This window comes from Ambystoma mexicanum, chromosome 2p (assembly GCF_040938575.1).
Source record: "Ambystoma mexicanum isolate Mex_15411 chromosome 2p, UKY_AmexF1_1, whole genome shotgun sequence".
NCBI lineage: Eukaryota > Metazoa > Chordata > Amphibia > Caudata > Ambystomatidae > Ambystoma > Ambystoma mexicanum.
Window position 1 is genome coordinate 956,584,147 of NC_090923.1, and position 25,694 is coordinate 956,609,840.

The window sequence follows — 25,694 nt, forward strand, 5'->3', positions numbered from 1 at the left end:
CCAATTCAGTAGTCCACTTCTTCCCCTATGCAGGCGTCCCCATTGGTGAGGCGTGCGCAGTGGCTATCACAAATATAGACAAATATCACAGACCACCCGGTATCTTTTCAAACTAGGAACATCATGAATGGGAGTCAGACAGTTGGTCTGAATCTGAGAGATCTTCTTTCAGAGGTATGCAAGTGAGAAGATTGAACTTATCCGATGTGCAAATGATTCTTTCCCAGGACATACAGGCACTTCAGATGCACCAAACTACATGGAAATTGCCCCATATCCCAATTGGCCAGTCTGAGCCGCACATTTAGAAAACATTATTAAGCTATCACAGACAGGTGCCGTCTTCTTAAGATGGTGTGGCATGGATAAGAAGCGAATAAACCAGAACCCGGAATGCACTTATTCTGCCAAAGCTTTAGGCGGCTTTCCAGAATTTTAACTGGGAGTCAAGCAAGGGGAGGGAGGGATTGCCCAGGTTGCAGAGACGTTTTTATTTGTCAGTAAAAAAAAAAAAAAATCTACCCTGGCGAGAGATACACATGAGAGAAAGAGGAGGAAGAGCCACTGACCTGGTTTTCAAAGCCTGTAAGAAAGTGCAGGTCAATGGACTTCTGAAGCACGCCTTCCCGGTCCCGGTCTGCAGCAGATTTAATTACCTAAAACAAGAAGTGACTGGCATTCAGTTAATACAGTCTCGACCAATCCTACCGTCAGGAGTCTGTGTCCTGAATTACCAGTCAAAGCGGACAAGCATAGCATGACCTTCACAACTAGTGAATTACATCTAGGAACTTTTCCATATCGATCAATAAGATTGGAGTACAACTCATAAGCTTACATGCCCCTAGTGTGCAACACATCTGGCGTCAATCCTCCATGGAGCTTATACAGTACTCCGACGGACTGCTGCAATTGCTGCTGGTTAAGAGAGGAACATTAAAACTAGGTTGTATTACTTTATTTCCCCCTAAACCAGGCCAGCCATGGATACACTTATCCTGACAGAGCTTGGATCTGAAAAGGCCTGTGCTTAAGGGATGGTACTCACTTCTTCAGTACTTGTCTTGATTTTAACTATTATTGGAACATAAGGTGAGGTTGGGAGCTATTCTGCAGTGATCTCTATCACTATAATTACATCCAAATCAAGCCACAGAGCGTCTCATCCAGGGCACACACAGAGGTTAAGAGCATATAAACTTCACTAGCAGCAGTGTGCTAGGAAAGTGCCAATCTACTGGATTGGAAATGCCGCCCAGGCCCAGAAGAGATGGAGTGTCCCCCAGCCCCTGTGATTCAGTGAACATTGGAGACCCCCTGCGTAATTTAGATGTATGCATTTCTGAATATTGTTTTTTGTCTTTCTGCAAAGCATATCGAAATGAGCCCTAGTAAATGGGGTTTCTGCGGCAGAAGTACAAGGATGTAATCAGTCATCTAATTTGAGCAACAGTAGGTTCAGAAAATCCCCTGACCCATAGGTCCTGCACTGGGCAGTGTCTCATGGTCTTCCAGAATCCTGCGCAGTTTCCCACTAAAGGCACATGGAGGTCTGGCAACATTCTAAAGCAAGTGGTTGACCGTACTAGAGTTTGGCCCACAGGAATGTTCAGCATGCCTTCCTCTAGTGTACCCATGGGACAGTCTTTTGACAAGGACCCAGACTGGGTAGAAGTGAAACAAAGTTCATTTGCTGATGACCTCATTGAAACCCATCTTTCGCCCTCTTTTAGACTACGATTTCAGTTTTTTGGGACTGAAGAGGACAAAATCCACTGTTCTTACATAACCTGTAATTACAGACACTCAATTTTGTTTCACTTTCCAAGATGTGTCTGAAGCCAAAATGGACCCAGAGGCACTGAAAGGAGCAAGGTTTGTGCTCAAACATAACCTTCCCTCACTAGATGCAGAGAGTTAAGATTAGAGTTTGGTCTGGGAGGACAGCCAATCCTCCCAGACCAAGTCTTGCTGGATTGGGGGGTGGGCGGATCTGCTTTGTGGCTCCTGCTTAAGGCTTTTCTGGTGAAAACTCTTACTTTAAAAAGGTAAGTTTTAAGTTTAAAAAGTCAGGAATTCCTCCTCCATTTCTGCCCTTCTGCAAGATAGTGCGTATCGATATTCTGATATAACTATGTAAGTGCCATTTTGCCTTTGAGCCTCCAATCTTCTTGAAAACGAGCCAATTAACCTTAACCTTAGGAACCCAGTGATATGGTTGGGAGGGCATATTGATACTCTCTCTACAGTGCTGATGCACTCACTAAAGTTAGATTGTATATTGACCAAGGGGTTTTGTATTGACTGCACCAGTTCCTGCTGGGAGAAGTGGAGATGTGTTGCTGGATGTCCTACATGCTCTCTTTCTCCCATCACCAACTGCTGCTGGGAGAGTGTGCGCTCTATATCCAGCCACCGGCCTAGCACCGTACCGCAGGCACAGCTCCCCTACTCCCACGCTTTGTCATGTTGTGCACCAGGGAGAAGGGATTGTATATTCCAGACGAGACAGGCCAGCAGGACAGACCTCAATGTACTGATCCGTGAACTTCTTCTCAAAGCTCCGAGTCGCTCCGAAGTCCAGTAGAGCAACCTGTGAAGACAAAATTGCAGATGGACCATCATTCCGCTGCCCATTCAGCCGCAAGGCGAGGAATACCTGGACCCACTACATTATTAACAACATTCTGCCACTTTACATCACCAGATATGTTTGAAATCGTGCAACGGTTGCTGTGATCAACTTCTCTGTGGGGACAATTTAAAAACTGACCAGCCTGCCAGACACTGAATTATTGAGTTAAAGTTGGCCAGGAGGCAATCCCAAACACCCTTCAACAGCTACAGAATCGTGATGAAACCATAAGCAGATTTCTCAGTGACCAAGATGTGTGGATTTTGGATTAAGTTATTTCATGGGTTATTAGGCAGGAATAACGCCCCAAATGGAGAAGCTAATCCTTATTAGTAATCATACTAGTCAGGTGGATAGGTTAATAGGCAAGGCAACGCTATCATGCATTAATAGAAAATATGCAATCCTTTTTAATTGGTCATACCCAAATGATCCAGCGATTGTCCACTGTGACACCCTACTCTTCAACTCCTCTGTACTAGCACCCTGAGGCCCAGTGTCTCACCATTCTGAATGTTCTGGCAGTCTGCATACCCATTTCAAACAACTTTTCAATAGGAGGTACCAGTCTTGGAAGCAGGCAGTCATGAATTTATCACTGGTCACAATCGAAATGTGAGGTTTGTCAGGGTTTATTGAGATCCAGGGATTGTGAAATGAGTCCAAGCAGCTTATGTGGTTGCAAAGTGTGAATGTTGGATGCCTATATACCCTCTTGCAGAAGACGGACTATTGCAGCTTTTGGGAGAGGCTCACCTACACCAACACCAGTGAGCGCCTGCGCTCAGAAGCAAACTCATGACTTCTTATCCTTTGCATAAGCCCCAGTTAATGCCTGCTCAGTACCCAGATCACAGTCTCCTCCGGTTCCCTGGACAGATGGTACTCTCTGCTTGGTCTACACACTGACCTTTACACACATGGTACCATGTCCTTCACTGACTCTTTGTTTCCAATTAGATGTACCTTCACATTCCCAGCGTTTGGCTCGCCACAAGACATCCCACCCTAAGCGTGTATTATCTCTCTCAATATACATTCTCAATTTAATCTTGTGTAACTGTATTTTACATACCCTCGCAAACATGGCTTCCTTTGGTGGGCTTACCTTGCCTCCCTCAGACTCAAATCCCTAACACAATGTACAGGAGGTACTTTTCTAGGCTTACGTCCTCATCTCACTCAGAGGACACCTTCCCACCCTCTTGAACTTTGTTCCCTCATAGGTCATAACTTCCTTTCCTAAGGCCCACGACTCCCATTGAGTTAATGCCATCTTAGCCACAGGCCATTTGCTTTAGAACAACATGTATCCTACCTCATTGAAGTCCTCAGCCACCTCATACAATGGGCCTGGTTATCTTCACCCCTCTGATGCCTCCCTCAATGAGCATGGTGATTATCAGGACACTGGCACACTCGCTCAATGGGCCTGGTTATCCTCAGCCCCTCGGCGGCCTCACAAGATTGACATGGTAGCTTTCAGGCCCTTTGTTCCCTCATAAGACCTGCATTGCTACCCCAAGTCCCTCAAACCACTCAAACAATAGGCTTGGATATCCACAGACCCTTAATTAATTCAAAGAACATACCTTTCCGCTCTGAGGGTCATAGAAGAAGTTGGACCAGTTGGGGTCGGTCTGCATGAAGCGAAACTCAAACAGCTCCCGGATGCACAGGTCCAGCACATTCCTGCAGATCTGCAGACAGTAAACAGCACAGAGTGTTACTATCGTCATCTAACACTCCTATGTCCTTCACAGCATTCCCTGCGATTCTATAGTAGTTGTTCACACACCTCTGTTCCAATGCTCCTCAGTGCGAACCCAAAGCACTCCCTGTTATTCAGGGCTTGGTTCCGAGAACCAGTCCGGCCAAGATAACCAAATCCTTATCCACAGCTATTACAGTATTGAGACCCAGACACTGCTCTGCCGTTGCTGTGGTATCAATGTGCAGAGTCCTAGATTGCCTTGGCATCCATGTCATGCCCTCTGAAATGTTGGTAGATAGCTATGCTTAGAATATAGGCAGTTATGTAGTTAGCAGACAGCAGTGCAAGTAGGACGGTAAATCACAAAGTGAACAATACAGACTAATCAAAGAGAAGGGACTGGGTGCCTTGGATATGTAACTCCACCTTAATCAGGTTACATAGCATCCTTTCATAATCAAGGACTGGGATCCCCTCTTTCAGTAACTACACTACAAATCCTTCTTCATATGTTGTGATTAATCAGGATTGGAGGTAAGCTTTGGCGTAATGGCAGAATTGCCTTTCTCCCTGGGCAGAGGCTGTGCTTGATGTCCCACGCCTATATTCATATGAGGTCCATTTAGGTGAATGGCACACAGAGGCAGGCCAGGCAGGGGCTGTCGACAAGTTATGTAGACTAACACCCACCAACCACCTGAGATACTGAACATATACTGGCATTTATATTAGGTTACGTGGGATTTGTGGGATTTGTGGGATTGCAAATCTTCCATTTACATCAGCGCGTGGTGGTGGCAATCTTCACGTGATTGTTAAATTCCTCAGCTGAGGCAGCCAGACATGGTGTGTATAAAGATTGGTATGGGGACAGTCGTGATGGGGAGGTCAGAAACCTAATGCTTCTTTGCATCACCTTCCAGTCAGGGTTTGATGACCTAAGGTGATGTGTGAGTGTTTGCATGAGTTGCTGTCTGGTGGTGTCCAATATGGAGGTTTGATACTTGAAGAAACCACCCAGCTGCTCCTAAGGACTGTGGTGGTTTGCGTCATTGGAGTTTGACAGAGTTGTTGACCAGGGGCAGGGAAGGCCATATTTGAAAACCTTGTGGATCTAATGTGTTCCATAATAAATGGAATGGGGTAAAACATGGCAGAATGGTAGGAACTTGACAAAAAGTTATAATATGCAAATGAGTACTACCATTAAATTAAATGCAGAAAAGCATACATTAGCAGAATAGAATAAGGAGTCATGTATTGGTAACTGTCATCATGGTAATGCTGTGGTTGCGATGTGGTGTGTGGATGGCATGGTCAGCTGCTAGTGCAAAGTGCGTGTATTGTTACCCCATGAAAGACTGAGCCGTGTTGCAGTCAGAATATTTGAGATTTCAGTGGCTCGTCAGCAGGGTGACACCGGCCACGAGACTGCCAATTCAAACCTAGGGCTTGCAAATGGTAAAGACAACAGTTTTCGTTTTTCAATAGGCAGACTGTTAGGGGAGGTTTCCTAAAGTCCACTTGAGGTAAGGCTTATAAAGCTATCCCTTGGGATGCAGGCCCCCAACTCTTAGTATAAGTCTGTACTACACAAAGTGACACACAGCCCCTTTTGTGCAGTGCCACTGTTCATTATTCTTTGGCACTGAGAAAAAGGAGCCAAAACACCACAAGACGGCTGAATCAAGGAAAATCCATTGCTGCAGATCCTTTCTCTCGGGTGCTGCCGTAGTAGCCCGCCAGACATCTTCCCTTTCGTCACCAAGTCCCAGGATCAGAACAAGGGTCTGCTACAGTGCAACAGGAAGGCATCCAGCTGGAACAAATTCTTCAGTTCACAAGTACTGTGGGGTACATCTACCTTTTGCCAATTGTGGTGCTTCCTACCCTGGGGAGTGCCATTTTACCCTCTTTAGAGTTGACCTCAACTCACTTGCACTGGCCTTTCAGATTGTGCTTTTTCAAGGTGGCTCCTCTTGAGCTCCTGTGATTTTCTATTTGAACTACTGACTTTTTAAAAACATTTTCTAAGAAGAGAGCATCAGAACTTTGAACTAGCCCATTGCCTTTGGCTGTCCTGGCTCCCTAAAGGCTCCCTTCTGGACCTATTACCTTTGGCAGTGCTTGCTCCCTTATAGGTTTTAATTGTTGAACACTATTATTGCTGAGAGAAAAGACTGCCTACATCCCTGTGGGGGAATCTAACTGTTTTTCAAAGTACAAAGTATGTTCTGGTCTAACTATAACCTTTCCCTCGTTATAACTCAATATGGCAAAGGTGATCACAATTAAGTGTTATTACTGACCTCAAATGACGTCACTCATAGTGCAGGAATATGTATAACATATGAAAGTTACTCACCTGCTTTATTGCTAAAATTGAATCCTAACTTTGGGATTAATGTTACTATTAGTTGCTACTTTTACAGATTGTCTAATTATCCCTGTCTATATATGGGATACATTACTCACCCTAATTGTATTTCTGAGGCTTGTGGATCTGCTTAAATTCACATGTTATACTTTAAGTGTGTAAGTGTTTACTTGGATACCTGTATTTAATGATTTCATTGTACAGCTCTACAGCTTACATTACCCATTTTAGGATAAGCTTGGCAAGCCAACTTGTGTAGTACAGGCCTATATTAAAAGGTGAGTTATCCAATACCAAGAGATAAGCCTTGTAAAGTCCCACACCAGTTGGACTCTACAAATTCTTACCTAAAATTTAGAAAGATAACACAAATAATAGGCAACCTGCGAAGGACTCCCTAATAGGACAAGCTGTCACACTGGAGCGACTCTTTGGCTTAAGGTAAGTTCTACTTTTAGCCCCACAGTAGCTTGGGTTAGAAGAAGTAAACGCAGCTGGATTCTTTCCTGTGCAGCGGCGACGGATCAGGTCTCCTGATGCCTCAGTCTGTTGACAAAAGGAAGAACTCTGAATGGGATGTCACAGCAACGGTCGTGAGGAGGGACTCTCAGCTTGGATTTCTACAGTCTCTCACGCCGGTCCGCGGTTTTGGTGCCTTTTATCAACTCCAACAAAGAACGGTTATCACCCAGTCGATCGTCCTGCCTTTTTCCGTCCTGCACTCTGGTGAGGGGACTTGGATGATCGGGATGGTGCCTTTGGCGGTCAAACTGCACCTCACCAAAGTTCTGGGCAGATTTGTCCGTGCCAAGATATTGCACTGCAAATGGGTCAGAGGTCTCCTGGTATTCGCGGTTTGCAGCCCTGGAAGATCACAGCACCTCAGGAGATGGCTTGATTTGTAGTTCGTTCTGGGCTGGTTGGTCCCACCAGCCAAAAGGAAGGAGTTGTCCTCTTCGGAGCTCCTCTGTTCGTAAGAAAATGGGGTCAGGACAGCAGTCGCAACTTCACGGTTACTGGAAGCGTCTGCAGGTGTCTGATCGTCTTCAGCCTCGGATCTTCTGTTCCAGTGGTCGACTTGCCTTCTATCTCAGGAACCTCACCTTATATTCGGATTTCCCATTCACTCCTCTGCAAATTCTCTCAGCGGTTTACAGAAAGGGGTGCGTGGCTGTCCAATCATGACAGGCAGCATCCCAGTGGGAATGGGTTCCATTCAGGCACTCTGGCAGACAAAGGACAGGGGAGTGTTAAACCCCTCCCCTGTTCCTGCCTTGGCAGGCACACTGGAGCCTAGGCAGGGATACCCAAGGGTGACCGCCAAAGGCAACACACAGACACCAACGTCCCCATCCCAGAATGGAAGAAGGGCTAACAAAGGAGAACCACACGAGAACTTGTGACCTTATTGTGCATAACCGAGATTGCGAATCCAGTCTGTCGTAAAGAATAACACAATAGTTGGTAGGACACGTCCACTGCCATCAGCCATAACTGTAGGGTTGTCACTGTGACTAGAAAGTCAGAGGCGCAGTGAGAGGGGGGTGTTAGTAATGATAAATCTTCCCGTCCTGTGTCAACCCCTGAACTTTGTGCTTTACTGGTGGATTATTTTTCCTTATACCCGAGTGGGAACCTTTTTCCACACTCAGGGCCTCATCACGACTTCGGCGGTGTCAGGCTGAGATCCTGGTGTCTGCGGAAGCTGCTGAACCCCCGACAATCCACCCAAAATGTGGCACTCTGAGCTGATAATATATAAAACCGCTCAGTTTACCTCACTTCTAGGGGGAAGGGACAAATTAACAAACACCAGGCTGGAAGCCATCAACTAGCTGGTTCTTTACCTGTAGTAAAAAACATAAACATATAATACACTTCATTACTCAATGGGTTACTATACTAACCTTAAAACTCTATATCCTTTACCAAAATAGTCAAAAAACCATACCTGGTACTTCTCTTCAGAATGCCCAGAAGTGATAAGCAGACAAGACTTCCTTACTTGTTGACCAGAATCTTAAAGATCATTCAGCCTTCTAAACAGGTCCATGAATGTAATATTTAACTTTGTAGTTCATCTTCTCTACCTCAAGATTCTTGAACAAAGTCTAAAGTTCTTTAAATAAGTTTAAGGAAGTTCTTTTATTTATTTTTATATTTTCTTTTTAGGCTGTCTTTTACTCTTGAACGATTTTAAAACTTGCGATGAAATCTTCACGTGGAAAAATCCAGCACACGCGCTAAAAATCCAAACCGCGGGTAAAACGCATACGCGCTGAAAATCCAAACCGCGGGGTAAACACATGCGCTTTAATCCATGATGCGGGAAATACGCACACGCGCCGAAAATCCAAACCGCGGGATAAAACACACGCGCTTTAATCCAGGTCGTGGGAAATACGCACATGTGCTGAAAATCCAAATAGCGGGAAAGACGCATACGCGCTTAAGTCCAAGACGCAATTAAACACACTCGCGCTAAAGTTCAACCCACGAAAAAATACGCACACGTGCAAAAACCAAATCGCGGGAAAAAGCACACGCGCTTTTATTTTATCACGTGACACTTCTGAGAGCTTGCGCGGAAGCTCCACATAGATTTGTTCTTGCGCAGATTCGAAACGCGTATTAAAATACACACGCGAACTCACGAAGCAAAACCCTCCCGTATATGAACAGTAAACGCGAGTCAAAAGTTCACGCCCGCACTACACTCTCACGCGCAGATTCACACGCGCAGGTTCAAGGTAACGGAAAAATCACACGCTAGTTTGAAAAGATACGTAGGAAAGAAAACAAACGTACGCGCTTCAGTTTTTAGATACAGGTTTGCGATTTCAATCCTTTAAAATGAATATAACCTTTTTACAAAGTTCATCAAAACATGGAAAGTCACTTATCTTGTGATTGAGTCTTGAAAACTTCTTTTCTCAAAAAATTTGAAATTTCTCACTCCTGTCCTGTGTATCCACGAACTCCATACACGACTCCTGTTATATTTTCAAAGATGCCGCTCGACTGCTTGAAACTTGACACCCCTGAACAAGTTAAGCAGGAGCAGCATAGCACACAACCTCTCAGCTGGGCAAAGACGATGAAAGGCAGTTTAGAATGTTCACTGTCCTCCCTATAAACAATCTCCAGCCAATTAGAATTTAGACTGAGAACCTCCATCTTGGCTTGGGGCACTTTCAATAGACTGCAATGAAGGTTAAGGGCAAAATTGACTGTTTTAAAATATAACCCATAATAACTTCCCAAAACCTTTCTATACTAAATATCTGTCTCCCCTGACCCAATGTAAATGAGTATATGATACTGTATGTAAAAGAATATGTCACTCCAACCTGACAGTACCTGACAGGCGGTAGCCCTTAAATCCGGCGGTAGCGCTATTACTGCCGGATTTAAGGGTCCGCCAAAGCAGGACTTCGGCGGATTTCTCCCCAGCTCTGAGCTGGGGGGAAATCCGCCAAAAATTCGCGCTATTACAGCCGGCAGGAAATCCGCCGGCGGTATTAGCGCACAATTTCCCCATTGAGCCCAATGGGGAATGGGGATTGACATTACCGCCGAACTTGTGATCCGGCGCTATTAGCGCCGGGGGGTTCGGCGGTAGGGCTAATACCGCCGGCGGTAATACCGCCGGCATTACCGCCCAAGTCGTGATGAGGCCCTCAGTCTTTTACTCTTTTTATGGGTGTCATTTGTAAGACTCTCCATGGTGCCTTTTTAATTTTATCTACCTTTGGCACCTATTGCCTATTTTTTATTTATTTATTTATTATATGCTTATAACAATTAAGTTTTACATATTTTATCACTTCATCACATAAATATTTCCATCTAAAATACTTTTCATTAGAATCATCACACATCTAATAATATAAAATATCTTTCGATAAATTTTAAAATTTCTAAAATCATCACATAACATTTCATCATATAAAAAATTATATTCAAATCATTTCCTTCTACTAGCTTTTCCCACAAAGTATGCATATTACAAGTATACATTGAATTGTCATAAATCATCAGATATTGTCTCCGTATTTTATCTAGACCCTTCGCACACACATAATATGGTGTGCTGTTTCTGAAACATTTATTCCACAAAGGCGACAAAACCTAGTTTCTCTGGGAATACCCACTCTGGCGCCTATTATTTCTAAAACATCGCAAGAATTAAATTTGACCAGCAAGTACCAACGAATGGTAGAGCAATTAGGGAATGCCACCTGATATTTAGGTTTCGTCACTCTTAATGTCAAGTGCTCTACAAATGCCCCACTGTTGGATTTGGTTACCAGATTTACTATTCTTTGTTCTCGGTCAATTTCACATATTCGTTTTTTCAGTTTACGATTTATCTGGGCCACAGAATATAACAGCCAACAGTGACTCATTGTTTATCAATTTGAGATAAATTAATCTCCATCTATCTATTGTTTCGAAATCAGTTTTAGTATCAATCACCTCATATTACTCCATCATTCGCACCATAAATGTATTATTAGCCTGCCATGTTAGTTTCACATAGAGCATGGCTGTAGACAGTTGCACTCTTCTTCTTACACTGGATATCTCGCATTCTAGCATAATATATTCATAGGGCCTGTTTTTAATGGGATGCTCTTGGCGCTCTCCTTTTAACTTTCTCTGGCTAACCTGGTTAGAACTACAGTTCCCAAGGGCAGAAAGGATCTTTGGATCCCTTTTACATTTTATTAGTTGAGATAAGCACCCCCCTCCTTTTTTGGAGTGCTGGGGAGATACTGGATATCCCCTTTCTCATTCTAAATGTAACATTTATGTTACAAGGACAACCTTACCCAATGGCTGGTGGCAGTGAATCTTTTTATTAATTCGGTGCACCTTTAACGCAGGCTGTTTCCCCGACCCGGTAAAGGCACCCATGGGTGCTCATTTTACCAAAATGCCCCAGTTCTTCTTTTTTCAACATTTTAGTGTTTCTTGTCCTTTCTTGCTCTTTCCCCTCACATCCAAGGTAGGAAAATTCTTTGTTTTAACTTAATCTTCGGCTGGAGACATCGGTCAAGCCCTGTCTGTGAAGGAAGAAAGGGAGGGAACGAGGTGTCCAAAACTGCACAGCCATTTGTCTTCCAGCCTGACTGCGAGAATCCAGTTCAAACTGGGAGGCTGGCTGTCCTGAAAGGACTGCCAAACCCTGTTTGGGAGAATTCTCATTTCTGTGCTAATTCCCTTCAACCTTAGAGACCCCAGGCTCTTTTGTTGGACTTTAGGACTTTGGAGTCCAACAAACTCCATAGGCATCTGCTTTTGTACTGTGACACACAGTACCTTCAGTGCAGTGTCACAGAGAAGTCCTTTGGATTTCTCATAAGGTTTAAATACCTTCTCTTGGGTGAACTACTGTTCCCAAGAGTAGTAAACTGAAATTGGATTTACTTACCTGTTTTTCCTATGTTGGTCCTGTACATCCCATTTTATGTGGAAGTACTGGGGGTTAGTTAGTAGCCCCTTTTCCTACTTACTCATTTAACATTTTTTATGTTACCCTCACTACAATTAATGGCTGGTGGCAGTGGTTTAATTTTCCTACCATTGTGTGTTTTTACCACAGGCTGAATCGTCAGCTGCAGTATTGCACCCAAGGGTGCCCATTTTGTCAAAATGGCCTGGTCGTCTTTCTTTGCCATTTCTTGCTTGTGAGTTCTTTCTTGGGTTTTACTCTGCGCACCAAAACAGGTTTAACCCTTTTGTTCATTTTGCTTTTGGCGGGCTTCAGTGCTGAAACATGCCTCTGGCTCCAGTCTGTCTGGCAGGGCAGGAAGCAAGGGAGGTGCCCGAAACTCCCTGTCCTTAGTCTCCTTGGTTACCTGAATGCACCCCGTGGTGATTGGCTGGCTGTCCTTGCAGGACAGCCACCCTGCAGTGTGAGTGACAGCTAGGCTGTGCATGAATGGGAGAAACCTGCATAAAAGGTGAGGTTTCTAGAACCAAAGACAGAGTCGACCACTGGACGAAACATCTAACGAAGGAATCTGGAAGAGAAGCTTGCTGCACCCTCCTGGACTGTTGAACTGCCCGGTGAGCGTTGCTGCTGTGCTGAAGCTCCAATTCTGAATCGACTAGAACAAACTACTTCTTCCCTTCGTTTGGTGGGACCAACGGACCTTGACCCCAAGTCGAACTGTGCTGGAAGACCTTTCACTGCTGGCTGTACTTCTTTGCTGCTACTGGAACCGAGTGCCAGGGGTCATGAAACCCAGAATCGAGTGCATCGTCTTTAAGCCGTACCTGAGCTCCAGGAAGATCCCGAGGACCCTCCTGAAGCAGGATAACCCAAGCCTGACCCACCTCACCAGACTGCTGGACCCCAGAAGCAAGGGAAGCCCATCAGGTGTCCAAGGACCACAGTGGTGTCATTTTCTGGAAGCTGAAACCGCAAAGTGCCACTGATCTGAAAAGAGACCGTAGCTGCCGCTGACCTTCAAAACGCAGTGCAGGAGTCCGCTAGATGTCCTTCCTCTTGTCCCCACGACTGAGGCCCAGCACACAGGGTCTGCAAGACTGCAACCAGAACAGAAGCCAGCTGGATGCTCTTCTTCAAACCTAAGGCACTGTGCTAAGGTCTGTAGCTTTCTTGTTCTCACTGGAGACTTGCAGTAGCTGTTTTTTGTAGAGTTAATTTCAGCTCTGCCCTTCACAAGCCTCACATCTTGTGGACCAACAGTGATTTTATCACAAACTCTGTAAACTTTGTGCAAGACTTCTGTGCTATGTATAGAAGTGCCTCAGCTCCTTAGACGTTGCTTAAATTGACTTTGGTTGTCCTGGCTCCGAGCAGACTCTTCTGACCCATTGCCTTTGGTTCTAACTGTCCCTCATAGGTGGTGCATACGTTTACCTTGCATTGCTGGGAAATATCTAATCTAGACTTCATTGGGAGATTGAAAAGTATTCACATGCTCTGAGAACCTGTTAACCTTTTTTTCCTTGCCTAATATTTTCCTTTTACACAACCTCAGAATTGCATTAAGTGTAAACAGTGATATATTAATGCCAAACACTGTCCTAGTAATTGAAGTCACCTCAGGGTGTAGGGAGTGTGTGCGAGGCATCCAAAAGGGGATCTACTTGCTTATCTTAAATCTGAGGTGTTCTTGTGAAGTGCATTTTTATTGTTGCAGATTGCCCTTTCTAAAGGCTTATTTAAAATGACTGTTAAATAAATAATTATTTTACTAGAAAACCTTGAGTGTAAGTGTTATTTGTAAGTGCAAGTGTTATTTGGAGACTTGTAATTGTAAATCTCAGTGTTGCACCCCTACAGCTCACGTGTATCCCTCTTGAGATAACTCTGGCTGCTCAGTCACTCTACCAACTTGTGTAGTACAGACCTATACCAACAGGTGGGTTACCCATTACCAAGAGGACAAGGCTGGTGTACTCTCCCACAAGGTTACTGCATCCAATCTTGACTAACAACCCCCCGCCCCAAGTTTGAATGTTGCATGAATGTTTGATTGGCTGGGATCCTGCATTAAAGCGTGATCCTGGAAGTTGAAGAGGTTGTCGACTACTGGAACCAAAACTGAAGAGGATGATGAAAAATACACAGCTGAGACAGTTTCCAGTGACCGGCGAGCCTGCTGTATAACCGGAGCCTGCTGTTCCTTCCATCCAATCGACCTGGGGACTCCGAAAAGGACGAACCCAGGCCTGAGCCTTGTGAAACCCACTAGACTCAAGTAGACCTGTATTCTGAGCCATTCCACATTGTGCTGCTACCTTGCATAGCTGCAATACCCCTATACCCTGGGACCTCGAGCTATTGTGATGTGCACAGTCTTCCGAATTCCAAATCTTGCTGAATCTTTGTGGGCATCCTGCTGAACCTCCAGAGATGTGAACCGAACTGAAAATTCTCCTCACCAGAGTGCTGGACCTTGCAAACGACAAGAATCCGACCAGCGACATTCAATCTTCTTCTGGCTCATAAAAAGAGTGCCAAAACCACAGAACCGCATCCAGACATGAAAAAACTCTTGCCTGGAGCCTTCTGCGTCGATCCTTGCTGAAAAATCCCATCCAGGGTCCTGTCTTCTGTCTTCATGGTAAGTAATTCAGAGCCTGGGTATTTGGCTGCAGATCCTGAAGTCGTCCTGCTGCAAACGCTTCTTCTGTCCTGAGGTACTGTGTTGGCTTGGGAATTACTTTAAGTCTCTTACGATTCCTGTGTAGCTTTCTGGTTTTTCCTGTGATTGGGAGTGTTCTCGTCCAGTGCACCCAGACTGCTGCTGAAATCCTCCTAGGGTGTCTTCTCTGAAGTCCCTGGACCCTCAACTAAATTTGAAAGTAGAATACTTACTTGTTCAACACTCTTCCCCAGGAACGCTGACTTTGCCTGCAACTGAGCCCTATCTCACCCTGCCTACAGCTGCGGCGTCCTAGATCCCTAGGGTCCCTCTTCTGGCTCTGAGAGAACTCATGTCATAGAATTGGGAAGGGCTGGATACTTAAAAGGGGACTGCCTTAAAAAGTAAAACAAGTGTTGAAAAGTTTACTTACTTGTAAAAGAGTTTGTTGGTAACTGTAGCTCTAAGAGTTAACAGTTACAACAGTTCTTACATACCTTGAAAGTGTTTTGCTGCTTGTAAAAGTATATGTAAAGTTATTACTGACCTTAGATATGTTTTGCTATTCTGAAAAGTATATATATAGGTTTTACCTACCTGGAATAGCTGTGTGTCATTCTGAATAAGTGTACTCAAAGTCTTACTTTCCTTAGAAACTGTCTTGCCATTTTAAAAAAAAGTAGATAGTAGGTTAATTTACTCACCTGTGAATTGGGCCCCCCTTTTCCCAAAAGTAATGCTGTTGGTTCCACTGTACTATTCCTGTTAGGATACACATGCTTGAGTGTCCCCAATTGGGTCTTGCCTCCCCTGACTTGTTAGCCTGTCCAGAATAAGTTATAGTTATAACTAGGTTATACTGATCCTTAAATTGCTGATAGCTCCTTTAAAAGAAAAAAAAATATATAGGTTTACTTACCTAGAATAGCTGTGTGCCATTCTTGCAGAGTGTTCTTTAGGTGTAGCTGACCTTGGTATGTATGGTGCAATCCTCAACTAGTGTAAACATTTCTTACTGATCTTAGACTGTGTTTCACTGAGCTGAAAATTAAGTTTAATTGTATATCACACCCCAAAGTCCGACTCCCCTAGAATAACTTATCCTGAATCAGAGTTATAGGTTTTTACTATTCCTGGAATAAGTGTTCCACTATTCAGAAAAGTATATTGTCCATCTAGTATACTAAAATTATTTCTTGCTGAGCGTCACGGTACAACTGATAGGGTTTACTACCCTGGCATTACTGAGAGTAATCTAAAAGTAACTATGGGTTTGACTTCCCTAGAGCTACTGTTAGGTATTCTAAATAAGGTCTTATGCTTTGGTCTGTGTACCTTCAAGCATAGTGGTCTGTTTTGATAAATGTGTTTAGGATGCTATAACCAGTACTTATCCCAAGACTTGGCCTATTTGCATTTATAATAAACCTTTATTTTTTTTAATAATACTTTTGGTTGTCAGTCTTTCTATTGAATCCTTGATGGACTACAGGTTCAACGTACTTCCCTACAGCCCTCTCTCCCTCATAAGACAGGCATGGCTGCTCTGTCTACGCTACCATCTACTCCGGCAGTACAGCCTTATACGAAGAGTGGAGTCTTGTACTCTCTCAGTTAAATGGTTTTACTAAGCTCTTAGTTGTACCACAGAAAAACGGTCCTAACGGGGGACTACTAGGTATCCCCTTAGCAATCAACATAAGGTGATGTGTGCTAATCTCTCATAGCATAACGTTTAGGGAAGAATACAAAGTATCCCTCTTTCCTTAAGAACAGTAGTTCTTATGGAAAGGGTCCCCAGCAACACTGCACATAAGGTGCTCTGTGCTGCAAAAGTTAAACACAGATGCCTTAAAGAGATATGGAGGAAAGCGGACTCCACAGTAAAGGTAAAACACAGAAAACAGAGTTCCAAAAGTCAGACTAAATAAGAATGAATGAGTGGAAAAAGGCTCCACTCATTCAGGATTGAAAGAAAAGGGACACAGAAGTCCAGCAAAAAGTGCTGGGGGTCTCACTAGGAGAGGGGATAAAGCATACAACTGATACATCCCCTCAACACATACACATTTCCCCCATATTGCAATATTTTTGACATAGCAATTTTCGCTTCATAATCATTGCATCAAATGCCATACGGGAGAAAAAAAGCACCAAATGCATGTTTTTAATGTTTTTTTAAAACCCATTTTAATAAAACTAAACCCTTTACATTTATACATTTAAAAAAAAAAAAAAACATTCAATACTTTTTTTTCTCGGTATGGCATTCGATGCGATTTCATTCGATGCCATGACCAGATACCCAATTTTCATATATTACAATTGTCTACAAAACATCCCAATAAAAGAAGTAGCATTTTACTAGTAATCTTTAACTTTTCTATACAGAAGTGAAACAATGACACAAGTTATGTACTTTAATTCAGGCCTGTTGTATCGGTTAAAAATCAAGTGGCTGAAGTTTTTTTTTTTAAAATCACATTTGGAACTGGTTGTTAGCTGCTGCAATTAAACAAGGCAAAAAAGGCTTAATGGGAAATAATTTGGAAAACAGAAAACTTACTAGGTGCAACTGGCCGTTTACCCTTCAGACAGGTGGTTTTTTAGGTCGAAATGGCTGTTTTAAAATCACCGGAATATGACAAGGATTTTGAGAGCACCGAGAACATTTCACCAGTCATGCTAATGGAATATAGGTCTGTGCACCTGCGAGAAATCACTGCCACATCTAAGGCACCACATCATTTCATGAATAAGTATTCCTTTCTTAAATGCTAGTGTTATACGCATGATTTAATTAGTCCAATCAATATTTGTATTTGGCCTGTGTCTCGCAAAATGCTCTGTGGCGCAAGAAAAGTGATGTGCAGGTGAAAATGGAAAGGTATATATCAGTGTGTTGCTTGAGAGCTATGGAAATAATCAATGTTACACAGAATGATGTCTTGTGAATAACAAAACAATTTACATACATGCACCACCTATAAATAGTTTCCCTTGCGCTCTATCAGTGCTATACATTAAACAAAGGTTCAACCAAGTTTACCTTCAGTGGTGTACACTAGAAATAACGTATTGCACGTAGAGTTAATCTGCTTCTCTGACGCATAAGGCCTTGCCTACTTCACATTCCAAATAATGTGCTCAGAAATATTGCGCATTCGTCGCAGTGATGCGGTAATCTTTGCATCCAGGCACCTCTAGTCACGCCTTTGTGGTAGAGAGCAAATGAAACCATCCAGGACGCCCCAGCGACGCCAGAAACTGTCCATTCATTTTGTTCGGAAATTCCACAAGGCGTCATTCAACATGGGAGTATAGGAGCGGTCAATAATGAACTCCTTATAATTGTGCCCCTCTGATTGCGCTGTCGTTGCTCTACTCTTCCGGCCCGGGAACCAACGCCATCAAAGTAAAGTGGAATTCAGATATGGGAACCAGTACATACCACCACTGCTCCTTTGTCTTATAAATATGTGATTTTTGGGCACCTCTTGGTAATCGAAGAAATGCTTTAGGCGACCCCACCGCAGGTGATTGGAGGAGGGCAGGGTAGGGTGCACGGCCACACACACAGTAAGGAAGAGTTGCAGGTTCCCACTCCCTGCAAAAAAGCTGTATTTTTCTTGATGCCACTTCTGTAATTTATATACGTATGTATTATAATATTTCCTCCCTGCCCCCCACCTGCCAGCTCCCTACCTCCCTGCTCCTTTTCACCAGGACACCCTATCCTTACCACAAAATAAAAAAGTGGTTACCAGTTGAAATAGTTAGTCTTGGTCTTACTGAAGCCTTGGCTTTTGGAGCAGCCCAGGTGAACTACTTTAGGTCTGAGGTCAGAAGGTATCACGAACCCGGGAGTCTCTGCTCTCAACCTCCAGAGGCCTTGGAGGATCTCTCTTCCTCCATGCTTCCCTTGTGGTTGAGCTAACAACTGCATGCCTTCATGACGCTCTCCAGGTGAAGTTTAATCTTGTAAAGACAGTTTTGGGAATGGTGGCTTTGGCCACCATGCGTAAGAACTCTTCACGGCCTCAGCTACAGCCTATAGCCCTGTTCGCCGGATATGACTGAGGCCAATGACGTGACAAGTGATCCGCCAGGTTATCTGCGCTAGCCCTGAACTGGAGCAAGACTGCGTAGCTCCGGAGTTGAAGTAACCACCTCTCTAGCCTAATGTGGGGTTGCCGTCCTGAGCCATGCATGATGGGCAGGAGGGGCTTGTGGATGGTGACCACAGTGATCAGGGGTCCGAAAATATAGAGGTGGAATCGGCGACAGCCCCACAGAACTGCCAATGCCTCCCACTCTATCTGCATGGGTGTGAGAGCCTTTCTCGCATAGGCTACTGGCCACCTTGCACCTTCCTGGTTGAGTTGTACGAGTACTGCCCCAAGGTATCCTGGACTAGCATCGACAATGATCTCTCAGAAGGCCTGCTAGGATTTATTTTTAAAAGGTATATTTGATCTGCTATTGGGGCATTCCAGGTGCAGTTGGATGACAACGGTTCCTTTGGGCCCCATGCCCATTATTTCTTTGTGAGTGCCAGCAACTATTCTGTCAGGTGCAAAAGTTCACAACACTGAGGAAGCTGTGTACCTCTGATGGGGACGCTGGCTGTTCTGCCTTTTTAATGTCTTATCTTGAGAGGGTCTACACAGATTGTTTGAACCTAAAACACAAACCCCAAGCAGCCACCTCTTCTCGGCATAAACTTACATTTCTTGTTGTTCAGTGTCAGTCCATGCTGTTTGAGCTGTTGGAAGACAGCAGATAATCACAATAAATGTTCTCTCCGACTAGGGATAGGTGAGCATGTCACCGATGATTAAGTGAGTCCTGCCAGCACAACCTGTATGGGGTGTTGGAACACTTCCGCAGCTCACGAGACTCCGAAGCTCAGCCAGTATCCGAAGAGGCCCATAGGTGATTATTTGTAGACATTCTTTGTGAAGTGGTTCCTGACGATATCCCAATTTCAGAGCTATTGTTGAGAATACGGTCAAACCTAGCAGGTCTACTAGGATGTCACCTAGTATGTGGCAGGTCTACTAGGATGTGGTGTCTACGGTCAAACCTAGCAAGTCTACTAGGATGTCATCTAGGGCGTGGTGTCTTTCCTGCAGAGGCCCGGTTTGGCAACCTCATGTTGACACAGATTCTGACTTTGCAGGACTGTTTAGGTTTTTGGGTCACAACAATCGCGAGAAACCCACGCCATAGGGCCATTTACTTTTGCAATTGTATTGCTTCTTCCAGTTGCTTGAACTCTGCCTCCACATTCCGCATCGTGTGGGATGGGATGGGGTTCTAGTGGCATAGTGCCACCGGCTGATCGTTAGGGTCAATGTACAGGCAAGCGTCTGCCTCATGTGGGATGGGTTCTAGTGGCATAGTGCCACCGGCTGAACGTTAGGGCCAATGTACAGGCAAGCGTCCTGCGGTTTTAAGCATGCCATTCCTTCAAATAGGCCTGGGTATGTTTGGAGGAATGACCAAATAGCACCCGGGTAGAAGGTAGATGCTTAAAGCAAAGTGGACCACCCCCGCTCTTTATCTGTGTCACAGTTTAACATGGTCTCTTTAGCTCCTGGTGGAGTCAAGGTTTAGCTGGGTGAGATAGTCCAGCCTGTGCCAATTGTGTATGAAATGCATCATCTAACAGGTGTGGGCAAGTGCCCCCATTTGTGAACACATGCATCTTGTGTGCCAGCTTTGATGGGGGCATGAGAAGCCAGAACTGTGTGGTGAGCACGACATTCACTGATGTCCCGGTGTCTATAAGCACCAATACCTGTTCCGACAACACTATCACAGAGCTCTGGGGTTGGCAACGCTTCTCTGCCTTTCCTTGGCAGATCTCGGAGATGAAGAATACCTCCCTCAAGGTCTGCCTCATTGTCGAGGTTCTAGCTTGATGCTTGGTCTTTGCTAGTGACTGTTGCCACCATGGACAGTTTTCGGTTCGTTTGTCAGTGTCGAGCTGGTTTGGCTGAGAGCTGACCAGGGAGCTCTTTGCAAAATGATTCGACTTGCCACATCTTCCGTAAGTTTGGCAAATTGCAGGGCATCCTGTCATGCGGGGAAGGGATCCTCCGCAGGAGTCGCATCTAGTGCATGACAGTTCTGAAGGTTTTGCTTCCTGGCCTCGAGATCAACCGGGCCTCTGCCTTGCTGCTGTGTGGCCGGGTGTGTCTTTATTGCATGAGCATCTCCCATCTTCATGGCTTTTATTGCCTCTTCCATGTGGGATGCTCGTGCAGTAGTTTGTGAGATCAGCTGATTTCCAAAGTGCATTGCACAGAAATATTGGTTTGCCTCCATTGTCTTCTTTGTCCACCAGCACACACAACATGGGTAGTCATAGGTGGGCGTGGAATGTGTCAAGGGATTCAGACACAAATTTACTACCGTGGTGTACCCGGAATCGTTCATATTCTTGCATACTAAGGGGTTGAAATATGCACAGAGGGTATCCTTTGTGGGTCCCATCTTCTGGCAGGAGCAACTCCTCCCATGTAGAACAGGAGCATTGATCTTTGTAGCATCATCCATCTCCCAGGGATGCAGTGAAAAAATGGTGTCCTTTGACGAGTGCCATCTGGGTCCTCGAGTTTCAGCGACACCAAATACAAATTCCAGGACTTGATTGCTTTGAAATAGTTGATGCAGTCTGTTGTCTATTAGATGCAGGGTACGTAGCGGGCGCTGTGCATCAACAGATGGGGGAGATGGCTGAGGATGACGATACACCATCACCCTCACCCTGATCATCGCTATCCATCATGGTGCCCTAGGATTAGCCCAAATCAATCTCTGGGGTGCCTTTGGTATTGCACTGCAGCTCTGGCCAACCAACACAGTTACTTATCAATTGGAACCACGTGATCTCTAGCACGTTATAACTTTTCCTTCTCCACCACCTGTGTGCCGGTAACATTTCATATTATGTTGGTTTTTTTGTGGCATAGTATTGTCTCTTGTTTTCGACATTTTATTCTTTTTGTAAGAAGTACGCCGCTGGTGTGGAAGATTGCTGGTCAGGAGGGTACCGTCAGGAGGGCTGCATGAGAAACCTAGGAGAGCTGCTGGCCAACACCCTGACATATACAGGATGGTCTCCTCACATGGACACGCATCACCAAGTGCACAAGCACTCCACATCGCAGAGGGTGGATACAGATGGGCGCGCAGCACCGGCCAAGAACCACGCCTGTGATGTCAGTTGTTTTAGGCCTACGCAGCAAAAGTAAGGATAAGGCCATACACACAGACCAGCCTCATGGGTGGGGATGGTGGAGGGGAGGGAGCGGTATAGACATGAGCTCGTCCAGGAATAGGTGGATTTTTTTTTATTGAACCAGATAACTCGTGACAGGGCGTCCAATGCCTGGGGCGTCTCATCTCAGAACATCTAGCAGAAGGCTTGGGATATAGTAGTGTCACGGTAGAATCCAAATCGTTGTTGTACAAATCAGTATATGATATTTCATTTATAACGCGGCCACACACGCGTGTTTCAAAGTGCGATGAGGCAAAAGGGGAGGGGGGGACAAGACAGCGATATTACTGGGCCCAGTGAAATGGAGATCGCGCAAGTGAAGGGGGATAAGTGCAGGACATAGGAACACACGAGACGAGAAGTGCAGTTAAGTGCAATACGACAAGTGATGAATAGTGCAGGTAGGGGGGACAGTAGAGTTACAGATACAGCTCCAAGTGCAGGGTTGCCGAGAGGCAGTGCAGGTACGAAACTGGGAGGTAGAGACCTGGGCCCATGGTTCTGAGGGTGGCCAGGTAACCAGTGCAGTATCAGACAGGTGATCAGCAGGGAATTTGAAGAGAGAAGGCAGAAGCAAAGAGGAAGGTCTTGAGCTGCTTCAGGTACCGGAGGATGTTGTGCTCAAGTTTTAGAGAGGCAGGGAGTCTGTTCCAGAGAGAGACGCCAGCAGTGGAGAGAGATCTGCCTATGGCTCGTTTCTTGGAAAAACGCCTGACCCTCAAGGAGTTGGAGGAGCGAAGGGCTCGGGTGGGAAGATACTTCAGAAGAGAAAGCTGGAGATATTTTGGTCCCAGGCCCCAGAAGGCCTTGTGGACAATGCAAAGGGTCTTGAATTTGATCCTTGCAACCACTGGGAGCCAATGGAGAGATTTCAGTGCTGGAGAGATACGATCCCTGGGCTTGAGGCCCAGGACAAGTCTTGCAGTCCTGTTCTGGATGAGTTGCAGAGGACGGAGTGTAGAGGTAGGCAGATTTAAAAAAAGGCTATTACAATAGTCAAGCCTAGAGAGAACCAGGGCTCTAGAGACTGTGAGCTTCTGGCGGAAGGAGAGGAGGGGGGAGGATACCCCTGAGGAAGTGAAGTTGGTAGTTTGACTTCTTAGCGACGTCGGAAACGTGAGGGGAGAAGGAAAGAGAGGAGTTGGAGATAACCCCAAGGTCCCTAGCCTCGCAAGTGGGTGAGGGGGGCAAGGGAGGCAGGCCAGAGAGCGAGGAGATAGAAGGGTGCTGGTGTGCCAATGAGGAGGATCACGGTTTTGCTGTGTTGGGAAGGAGCTAGTGCTTTTCTTCATTCCCAAGCTTCCCAAGCACTTTAGAATTAGGCAAGACTTCTGTTAACTGTTTTCTAAGCACTACAAGAGTCCAGGGGGGAGGTGGGTCAATAAATGGAGATAGTTAGGATTTAAATATAAGGTACAAATAACTATTTAGTGGAATATATTTGTAAAACTGTTAAAGTGTAGTTAGCTTTTCTCAAAGCACTGTGAATGCAGCCTGTGCTAAAAAAATAGATTACAGGCATTGCCTGGTGTAGGCTCTGCCAGAGCACCCGAGGTAACTCAGCAGCTGTTCCCTGTCCATCAAAAGCCAATGTAGACTAAACAATTCAATGCAAGACAAACAGAGTTCTATGGAAACAAGGTTTTTTAGGAGAATTACTGGACCAGATAAAATATGAGAATATTGAGTGAAGTGTTGAGAGTATGGCGGGAAGGTGTAAACTGTTTATAACAGACAATTATGCTAAACAAGAGCTACAATGTATTCCTGCAGAAGCAGCAGTATGTTAAGTAGGTTGTAACCTGGCCATTCAAGAAGGGGGACTGCAGCATGCCTTTTAAGGAAGAAGAACAGTTTTGGATGAGCTATGCCGGTATCCAGTGACCAAGTCAAACAGTATATAAAGGCGCCTGCTTGCCATCAGTCTGCAGGAGCCAGCCACGGAAGACAGAATGCTGGTTGGGGTGTGGAGGGGCAGAGTCCTCTGCCCCTCCCCCATCCTCATCTTTGTACGGATTAAAGTTTGCTATCCTTGCAAGATAGACTTGCAGCCTTAATTATCTAGAGGGGTGCATTTACTCTGGTGTGAGCGTGATTAGGGGTACCTGTATTTTAGGGGTACCCCTGTAAGTTGGGCTACCTTTCAGCTGGCATTCAGGCAGAGGTAATTGGTGGCGCACCACTCTTGGATTGCAGAGAGACAATCCGGGATGAGAGAGGGAGAAGGGGCGGCAGTAGAGAGCCTGAAAGCGAGCTGGGTGTCATCCGCATAGCATTGGAAGTTGGCGCAGAGAGCTACAATGCAGTGAGCGAGGGATCCCAGGTATTGGTTGAACAACCAAGGAGAGAGGTTAGACCCCTGGGGAACACTGCAGGTGAAGAGAGATAGATCAAGGAGAGGAAGGAGCCCAGTTGGACCTGGGAGGGTCGATCAGAGAGGAAAGAGGCTAGCCGGGCCAGAGCCTGATCAGTGATACCCAGGTTATCACAAAGCCAGTTGAGCAGGATGGCTTGGTTAACCGTGTCAAAGGCAGAAGAGGGATTGAGTGGGATGAGGAGTCCAGGTTGGAGAGCAAGTCTTTGCGGATGTTCAGGAGAGCAGTTTCCGTGTTTCTGGCTGCTCTGAAACCAGATTGATGGTCATGGAGACTGCCAACAGATTCGGTATGAGCATTAAGCTGGGAGATGGCCAGCTTTTCCAGGAGTTTGCCATGGAAAAGAGTGATAGAGATAGGGTTAGCCGGAAGGGAGGGGTCGGCCGAGGGCTTCTTGAGAAGAGGTTGTACAAGATAGTGCTTCAGGGGCGAGGGGAAGGTGCCAGAGACAAAGGAATGGTTGCCGTAGTCAGGCAGGACAGGGGTAAGGGAGTCAATATGGTCCTTGATGGGTTTTGAAGAACAGAGCAGAACCTGTTTGGAGGAGGTTTTCATAGATCAGACTTGTCTAGATACCTCATCAGGGGAGAAGAGAGGAAAGGCAGAAAAGGGGTGGGGGTGTAGGAGCCGTGGGGAGAAGAGAGCGTGGGGGAGGGGCAAGAGATTTAGAGAGTGTGGAGAGGATGTCCTGAGTTTTAGAGATGAAGTGGGAGGCCAGGGCCATGCAGAAGTCCTGGGATGGGACAGGAGAGGTAAAGACTGCATCGGGATTGGCCAGCTCCTTGCAGATTTTAAAGTGTTTGGCTGAGTTGTTTCTTGCCACAGAGACACAGGCTTGGGTGTGGGCTCTATTCTTGGGGAGGACAGAGAGTCGGTACTGCCTTTGAAGCAGCCTGCAGGTCAGTTTGTCAGAGGGTGTACAAGATGCCAATCATTTCCTCTCAGCCACCCTACATTTACCCTTAAGGGTGACGAGATCAGAGTCATACCAGGAATTGCACTTGAGTTTTGGCTTCATGCGGATCCGTATAACAGGGGCAAGTAAGTTGAGAGTATTAGAGATAGCAAAGTGGAGCTTGGACAGGGCTAGGTCAGGATGTATGTCAGACAGAGGCGCAGGAGGGGGAGAGAAGGGTGCATCAAATGCCTCAACTGACACACGCTTCATCGTCGAAT

At 45.4% G+C, this 25,694-nt stretch overlaps 1 protein-coding gene across 2 annotated transcripts in view; it reads right to left on the bottom strand.

The window, feature by feature from the left end:
* The window catches only part of LOC138566960 (atypical kinase COQ8A, mitochondrial-like), a 349,117-nt gene that overhangs the window by 19,463 nt on the left and 303,960 nt on the right, over window positions 1-25,694 (bottom strand). For both annotated transcript variants that reach the window (XM_069644743.1, XM_069644744.1), the window contains 3 exons: window positions 4,228-4,335; window positions 2,528-2,593; window positions 570-656 (listed from right to left, as the gene is read on the bottom strand). In XM_069644743.1, the coding sequence (XP_069500844.1) occupies window positions 570-656; window positions 2,528-2,593; window positions 4,228-4,335 (261 nt within the window). The remainder of the gene's footprint in view (window positions 1-569; window positions 657-2,527; window positions 2,594-4,227; window positions 4,336-25,694) is intronic.